Raw genomic sequence first — 9,310 nt, 5'->3', positions numbered from 1 at the left:
ATAATTCTGGAACAATGAGAGGAGAGAAATCAACTTAATTCTTGACAGGAACAACTTGTCCTCTGCTCTAGCGCATTTTGGAAACAAAAATATGATAACTTGAAAAACATTAGCCTAACATTTTTCAAGTTTCAATTCATACGGGCCTACTCTGTCTCTGGCCAGGGGCACTAATCTACAGTTGTATCACTTTGGGGTGATAATTTATAAAAAAAACTTGACAATTGTTTTTTGTTTTTGTTGTCCGACAAACATTTTTGGGTTTTGAAATGACATCAAATTTTCGTGATACTTCCCCTTTAAGAAAAGGTTTTCACTTTTAGAGGGCAAAGCTGCTAAGTTATTTGTGACTCTGAGTTTATTAAATTACTTCAGTTATTTTTTACCAACAAAAGGTTTCAAATTTTTTTAAAGTTAAGTATGTCATGTATTCAAATGGTAAAACACAGACGGTAAACAGAGACTAATCAACACTGTGTGTCTGTTTTTCGCAGTTTGAATACGCGACATAGTAAGTGTTCCTGTATTGACATCTCAGCCCTACTATCCTCAGGCTCCCATCTTGCGCTGTATTGTACCCAACCGGAAGTGAAATTTGATTTTTTTAAATGCCTCAAAAGCAGGGGGAAGAAAAATTGATAAGGAATCTATTTCTGTATTTTCATATGAGAACAACATGAAGATTTTTTTTTTTTTTTTTTTTTTTTTTAATGAAGAAGAACTTTATTTCACTACATAAATACTTATTACACTTTTCAAATGGTTAAAGAAAAGAAAAAAAAAATAATACACACGTACACACAAAACCAAACTGCATAAGCCGTTGCATTAGCGCGGCAGCTATTACTTAAGAAATTAGCTGAAGCTAATGTAGGTAAAAGAAGGAGCATATTGTTTTTCGACAGCTGAAATTAACTTTGAAATTTTTCAATGCGGTATTTAAATTTAATTTTTTTTATAAAGTCGGAGAGAAGCAATGCTTCTTCGTTAAGTTTCCTGGTGTATATATGTCGCTTGATGAATAAGAGTGTGTAATTAAATTTCTTTAATAATGGCATGGAGTTATTAAAGATTCCAAATAAGAGTTCTTCTTTGTTTGGAGTAAAGTTTGTGTTATTGTTATCATTAAACCAAGACAAACAAGTTCTAGTGAAGCGCTGAGTGAAGTGGCATTCGAGGAAAGTATGATCAATAGAGTCCTGATCCCCGCAGTAAATACATTCATTATCTGTTTTAATTCCGAATTTGTGAAGTTCTTTCTTCGTAACGATAATTCTGTGTATAAACTTGAAGTGAAATTCTTTCATTTTATTTTCCTTGCTGATATCCCGAACGGAATTGAAAATGTCACTCCATTTTTCTTCATCTAAATTGAGAGTAGTGTGCCAACGTTGGGGACCAGAATGCTTGTCGTTATACGTTTTATTAATTATGAGCCAATAGAAATCTTTCGCCTTCGCTTCCATAAGGTTGATTCGTACCTCATTTCCAAGATGAAAAGAAGTTACATCGTTGATATGAGCCAAGGCGGAATATTGCATTGATATTGATTTTGAGACCAGGTGTTTTGGTATAGCGTTAACGACCTGATAGAATTGGAGAAAGTTAGTGTTAGTTAAGCCATATTTCCTTCGAAAGTCATTGAAAGATAAGAAACTACCATCGCTTCTCAGTAGGTCATTGATTTCTCGTACTCCTTTCAAGAACCACTCTTTAATAAAAAAGGGTTCACCACCAATTAGAATATCCTTGTTGTTGAACAAAATTGTGTCATGAAAGTCCCTGGTAGAATAAAGAGTTCTTAGCTCCCTAAAAAACTCGAGCGTTTCTCTGTAGAACCTTGGTAGATCGAGTAAATACTTGACATTGTAATTGCAGTTAAGAAGGAATCTCAGACCTCCTCTCTTTCTAAAACAATAGTCTGGTAACGTCTTCCAATTCTGATTTTGACAGTTTAAAAGCCTAGGAATCCAAGCTAAACGTAACGATTTTATCATTGTCTCAACATCAACCATACGTAGTCCACCTTTGACATATTCCTGAGTGGTAAAGTCCAGCTCTTCTAATTTTGTCACGCTTATTTTTCCATAAGAACCAGAAAAGGCGTCTTTTAACATTATCTATGACATCGTTTGGAACGACTATATTGGATATAGAGTAAACAAGAGACGAGATCCCTAGTGCTTTAATTATTAGAACCCTTCCAAACAGTGATAAGTCTCTGGATCTCCAAATATCAAGATTCGTTTGGAGTTTTTGGATTTTAATTTTAAAATTTAGTTTATCATTACCTTTAGAATCATACGATAAATATATTCCAAGGAATCTGGTCGGGCAATGAACCCACTTAAGACTTAATGGTTTATTACGATTATTAGCCCACTTGCCTAACCACATAGCCTTTGTTTTTTCAATGTTTAAACGTAAGCCAGATATTTTCCCAAATTCTCCTAAAATAATCAATGCCTCCTCAACCGAACCCACGTCTGCACAGAAAAGATTAGTGTCGTCTGCAAACTGGCTCAATTTAACTTCGTGATTACAGAGGTTGATGCCTTTTACATTGTCAGACTGCCTAATTTTGTTGGACATTAGTTCTGCCGTCAGAATAAAGAGAAAAGGAGATAAAGGGCAGCCTTGCCTCACACCCACGGAGGGTTTAATCCAGTTAGTAGCGAAACCATTGTTTAGGATTGCGCTTTCAATGTCTTTGTAGAAGACCTCTACCAACCTCCTTAAGTTTGTCCCAAAGTTATAAATCCTGAGAGCATGTTGTATCAGTGACCATTCTAAAGTATCAAAGGCTTTGCGAAAGTCTAATGAAAGGAGAATCCCTGTAGTTTGATCCCTTTTTGTTTGTTCCATTAAATCACTAATAAGTCTTATATTCTCTCCGATGTATCGACCTTTTACAAACCCTGTTTGGTCCGAGTGTATCAACTTAGGTAATAAAGGTTCAATTCTCTTAGCTATAGCCTTTGCTCCTACTTTACAATCCACATTTAAGAGGGTGATTGGTCTCCAATTTTTAAGATTTGCCAAGGATTCCTCCTCTTTTGGAATTAAGGTTATCACACCTCTACGCTGGGAAATGGATAATTGACCTTTCTCATGAGCAGTGTTCAAAGAATCCACCAGATCGTTTCCTAGGATATCAAAAAAGCATCTGTAAAATTCGACTGTAAATCCATCTTCACCAGGCGATTTTCCGTTGTTAAAGGACTTTAATGTATCTTTACATTCTTCAAATGTTAGCATTCCTTCCAGTTCATCTCGTTCATCATTCAGTAATTGAGGTGTCGTTAAATTTTGAGTGAACTGATCGAACTCGGACTGCGCTCCCGATATCTTTGATGTGAAAAGGTCTCTGTAGAAATCTTCTATTGCCGACAAAATCTCTTTGTCGTTGTATATAAATTCTCCGTTTTCCAATTCAAGCTCGGAGATTGTCTTCTTGTTATAATTTGTTTTCTCCAGATTGAAGAAATAAGAAGTCGGACGTTCTCCTTTTTCTAACCACCGGCATTTGGACCGAAACATTGCCGCTTTACCTTTGTTTTCGTATATCGTTTGGAGTTCCTTTTTTAAGTCCTCATATATTTTTAATTCGCTATCTATGTTTTGTAGGTCATTGCTTTGGCAAATTTTCACGTCTAAATCATCTAATAGTTTCGTTACTTCAGATTCTCGCTTATTTATTAATTTACACTTTCCTTTTGTGAACGCAATGGTGACCGATCTGATCTCCATTTTTAACAGTTCCCAGAATAACCGTTTGTCTTCCACGTTTTTAAGTTTCTCTCTTAACTTCGGGTATATCTTCCGTATGTTTTCAACATATTCCTTGTCGTCCAGCAGTGTGTTATTAAATTTCCAAAACCCCGGCCCCCTCGAGGTGTTTTTTGGCAGATCTAGTGACATGTAGACTGTTTTGTGATCTGGAGCGATTGAAGCCTGGATATCTACTGTTTTAACATACTTTTTCAGCTCTTTCGATACTAAAAAGAAATCAATCCTTGATTTTACATTCAAAGCTTTTGATGTATAAGAAAATTTGTTTGTGTTGGGGTATCGTTCCCTTTGAATATCAATGAGATCAAACATATCCATTGTTATTAAAATTGCATTTCTAAAGTTCGTAGCTTTCCATGCCAATCCACCTTTTTTGTCTTTTTTTGTCAAGGTACAGTTCCAGTCTCCCCCTATAATTAGCGTTGTAAGTTCTGATTTGTCGATCAAACAATTATTAAGCTCTTGTATAAATTGCAATTGCTCGTTTGGATTGTTTGGGGCATAGATGTTACACAATGACAGCCTAAAACATGTGAAGCTCACTGTAATTAAGGCTATTCTACCATGGGTGTCAGAAAAAGAAAACTCTATTTTTGTATTCACTGATGGGTTAATCAAAATGCACACTCCTTTGCTATGACGGCTCCCATGAGAAAAAACAATTTGCCCTCCCCATTCATTTTTCCAAACAGATTCATCGTTAACCTCTGAATAGGTTTCTTGTAAAAAATTGAAAGAGGCTCCTTGATCTTTTAAATAAGAGAATATGCTCCTTCTCTTTGTTGGGTCCCTAAGACCACGAACATTGAGCGACAAACATTTGCATTTTTTCATGCTAAATCGGATTCATAAATACCAAAGCTGCAGCAATGAATAATAATAATAATAATAATAATAATAATAATAATAATAATAATAATAAAAAAATTTCGATTTACGACCAAAGACCTTAGGAAAACAAACAAGTAGAAAAAAAAAAAAAAAAGAAAGAAAAAGATACTCAATTCTAATTAGGAGTGTCCCTTTGCGTCCTTATAGCAAGATCTTCCCTCCATAAAACTCAAAGATTATCTAAGTCTTCTACACAGTAAATTCTTACCGGTGCTCCTGAGGGTGACGTTTTTACAAATACCTTTCCGTCCATAGTCCACACACTAAGTAATAGTCCCTCCTTTCTCATATCATTAGCTCTCTTTACAATACTTCGACGATATGCTGTAAGATTTTCATTTAGAAAAAGGCGATTCTCTCCGCCGATTGAGGAGGCGTAACTCGTTGTTGGAAAGAGATCAGATACTTTCAGATTCTTTAACTTAACACGCTCTCTGTATAAATTAGATTTCACCTTGTGGCTGACGAATTTAGCGATTATTGGAGAGTTACGAGCCTTTAGCTTGTGTGAAATCTCGATGTCCTCCGCTTTAATCGGCACATGTAAGGCTTCTCCTAGCTTTAAAAATACCTCTTCGGTGCTGGTATAGGCATTCGCAGGAACTCCATGAATTTCAAGCGAGTTTTTTCTTGTATATTGTTCTAGGTCATCCAGTTCTTCGCTTAATCGTTTCGACTCTTCGATTTCATCTTTCAGCTTTTTGTTCGTGGCATCAAGTTCTTTTTTAAGCGCTAGATTTGCATTCATGGAAGCTTCAAGTGTAGATTTCATCTTCTCCAAATCCCGTTTCTGCGATTGAAAGGCCGCCTTAAATTGGGAGATTTCTTCCTTCAGGTTTAGGTTCTCGTGCTGTATTCCAGTTACTTTAACTTGTAGATTTGATGAAGCAAGTAATATTTTTTTTGTCAATACACTTTAAAGGTTCACACAATCACTGATGGACCATAATATGCTGAAAGTAATAACATTAAAAAAAAACTTCAAAAATATAAGAATTCAATAGAGTGTTTTCATTCACGTGACTACTGGCCATATTGGTTTACTGAAACAAAAGAAAGCATTTGCATAAAAACAGAGTTCAATTCCCAGAGGTTTTGTTTGGGACACCAACATGGCCGCCATTTCTTTGATTTGGGACACCAACATGGCCGCCGTGACGTCATGTGAAAACACTCTATAAACCATTTCTGAGTTGCTGTGAACCTCACTATGAACGCGAGGCTAGGTGCAAAACTTTTCATATGAAAATAAGTTTTGCTTGCATATGAATGAAAACTAATTTTCAATTAACAAAAACTTTGCACTTAGCCTCGCTTTCAAAAATTATGAGGTTCAAAGCATCTCGGAAATGGCCTATTGTTTCTTTACTTAAATTACGCTTTATTCAGATGTTTAAGTAAATTCACCCCTCCACCCTTTAAAAGCCAGAGGGATTTTATTTCTTGCAGGGGCATGCAATTCATGGTAGGGTAAGGGAGGGTGACTATATGGTACCTTACCATGAATTACTTGCCCTTGCAGGGACATCTTTAGAGGGATTAGTCTGGCAGGGGCGTTAAAACCTTTTTAAACATCTTAATAATGATTAGCACCTTATTTATCACAACAATATCTCTACTTAATCAAGCATATAGCTCAGGAGAATAAAGAAAATGATCACTACATAAAGACTGTCTTCATGACTCAACAAATTCACCAAATGCATGTTGACACTGTGGTTTCTTTAAAGGTACAGCTTTATACAAATACTGGTAGGACATTGTCGAGTTGCTTTGAACCTGGCATTAAGAAAGTGACACTTGATACACCGTTTTTATAAGAAATTATTTTACATTCACATGGAAACAAAACTAATTTTTATATGAGAAGTTTTGCCCTTAGCCTCACTTCCATAATGAGGTTCATTGAGCCACTCGGAAATGGCCCATTGGACTGCATATAACGTCTTTCCCAACTTGAACAACCCTCTCAAAACATTGGCTTTTTACAAGGTAATAAGTGGAAAAGAGTTTTGGGTGGAGGAGGCAAAAAGGTGCCAAAATCACCTTGTTGAACAAGACCAAACTTGGTTATTTCTCGCCCATGTCAGCAATGTTAACTACATTCACACAGAGTCAACTGCTTGATTGTCTTTGTGCCGTAGCTCCATTGACAGTTGACCGTCTCAGTGATGGTGGTTTTTTTAGGAATGGTGTCCATGTTCCTTGTATAGAAGGATTCTCTGTGTGCCAAAATTGTCTTATCCTTTGTACTTTTACTCCCGATTCATGCCTTAGTCTTTCTACCCATTCTTCAATCTCCTCTGGAGTTTTGTTCTTCACTTCTACTATTTTACTGTTGCCATTCACTAAATTACAAAAGTAGATAAATACAAAAAAAATTGGAAGTGATGCACTTACACTGCAAGCCATTGTAGTAGTGTCTGCATCTTAAATGGGAAGTATGGGCGTACTCCTGCCTCGTTCCCAGACGTCTCTCTCTCTCTCTGTGCACGTGGTCCCTCGCGCTTCGTCACCAGTCGCTCGCGTTTCACGCTCGCCTTTGACTAAACTGCGAAACGAAGCGCCTGAGGAGGAGGCTGGGCCTACTCTGTCTCTGGCCAGAGGCACTAATCCACAGTTTTATTGCACTGGGGTGATAAAAATTATTTATAACAAACTTGACAATTATTTCTTTGTTTCTGCTGACAGACAAACATTTTTGGGTTTTGAAATGACAGCAAATTTGCATAACACTTCCACTTTATGCAGCATTCTTTCATCCCCAGTTCAAATTTATGTATTTCAAGTATTTCACTTCCATATCTTCACCTCTTGGTATGACATAAGCAAAAGTCAAGTGGTCTCCATCAGTCTTAATGGTTTTTATTCTACACCAATTGATCAGCATGACTAAGATAAGTACAAAACACAACCACACTTGATTTCATATGCATTTTTGTTGTGTTTACACTCAGTTGAAAAAAGTTGTCCTGTGCAAACTTTCAATATTATTGTAAACAATGCAATCTGGTGAAATTATAGGATAATTTAATTGGCATGTGCATATTTTGTGTCTTTTTCTTTGTCTGTGAACAATATGTGAATTTTAAGCCCTAAAAACTGCACATACTTTTATTTTCTAACAACATGAAGATATATAAGCTGATAGGTCAAACACTTCCTAGAAAGTTGTTGGGTCTTATCCTTCACGGTTTATACCTTTTAACGTGGCCGAATACAGTTTTTTAGTGTACAGGTGTTAGAAGACGTTATTTGGAAACTATGTACTTCTGGACGCCCAAAATTGGTATGGGGTAAGACTAACTAAGAAGGAATGCATTTTCGTACGTCTTGTTGAGCTAAGTACCGTTTCCATGGCAACGCAGCGAACTATTAAACGTCCATAAATAGTAGGTTTCCTTTATTTTTAGAAAATGTACTCATTAGATTTTTTCCATTTTTTGGATCCAGAAAAACTCAAAAAACACTGACACAGTTGCACTACTTTCATGTAATTTTAACAGAGAGGTCTCCTGTAAATATTGATTTTGCATTTTAATGTTTTGTGAAGATACTCTCTGTTAGATTAAGGTTTCTCTTTGTAGGCGAGTTACGCTTTTAGGGAACTATTTTCATGCCAAATGCATCGAAATTCTAATGAGCGGTTCCTTAGAAAACAGTTCATTTCCACGAAAACAACCAGTCACATTTTTTTGGTCAAATGCACATGCGTGGCTTTAATTGGGTTTCATGGCAAAGATGAAAAGCATGCAAAAGGCCTTGGTGAATGACTTTTTTGCTCGGAAAGAAAAGAAAAAAAAACAGAAACGAGAAACTTAGTTATTTATCCATTTCATGTGAAATTGAGGGATCACTTTATCGACCGCTGTATTTGCGTACCACAACCCTAGCGTGCGCTTAATAGCATCACTGACAGAATCTGTAAAGCGCGCGCAAACTGTGTTCGGCCACCTTAAGTGACAACGTTTTTACAATCAAGTGTACTCAGCAGACCACTAGGGTGAGACATCTGTACTACCGAGGGGGAGGAGGGATGGCGCAGTGGTGAAAGCACTCGCCTCACAGCATACATATGGCCCAGGTTCGATTCCCAGACTCAGTGTCATATGTGGGTTGAGCCTGGGGGGGCGGGGCTACTCCCTTATATGGGCTATATAGGTATGTGTTGCGCTAAAGGATATGGTTTTTCAGCTGCTTTGGTCATAAATAGGGTATCAATTTTAGCCATTTTGGTAATAAATAGGGTATCGATTTTTGCACTCTAGTCTGGAATTCGTTTTTTTTTTTTTTTAAGAAGAAGCTACTTCTTCACCATGATGTTTACAGCAACTGTATACGTGCTGCAACGGCTTGTGACGCGCTCCGGTCAAGCGCTGGGCTCCAGGGGAGTTTTGAACTGAAGTTGACCAGACCCTATCAGGTCATAAATAGGGTATCAAATTTTTGGTCAGGTCATAAATAGGGTAGGAAAAATCGCGGATTTTGGTCATAAATAGGGTAAGGGTTTTGGGAAGGGGGCTGCACACCCCTACCCAATTTTTTTGGGTCAATTATGTTGTCCCTGGGGTGGAGAATTTAAATCATTTTTAAGAAAATGTCAAAATCCCCACCCCTGCTCGACACC

The 9,310-nt window shown here is 37.0% G+C and overlaps 1 protein-coding gene across 1 annotated transcript; it reads right to left on the bottom strand.

Annotated features, from left to right (window-relative positions):
• Positions 1–4,825: 4,825 nt before the first annotated feature.
• LOC146483107 (uncharacterized) lies at positions 4,826–5,455 on the bottom strand. Its single transcript, XM_085106184.1, has one exon. It carries the CDS (start codon positions 5,453–5,455, stop codon positions 4,853–4,855), a length of 603 nt encoding a protein of 200 aa, XP_084962310.1. The 3' UTR covers positions 4,826–4,852.
• Between the last annotated feature and the right edge of the window lie 3,855 nt (positions 5,456–9,310).

Source organism: Pavona decussata, unplaced genomic scaffold (assembly GCF_977016875.1).
Source record: "Pavona decussata unplaced genomic scaffold, jaPavDecu1.1 SCAFFOLD_40, whole genome shotgun sequence".
NCBI classification, from domain to species: Eukaryota; Metazoa; Cnidaria; class Anthozoa; order Scleractinia; family Agariciidae; genus Pavona; species Pavona decussata.
This window is presented reverse-complemented; position numbering and strand designations above follow the sequence as displayed.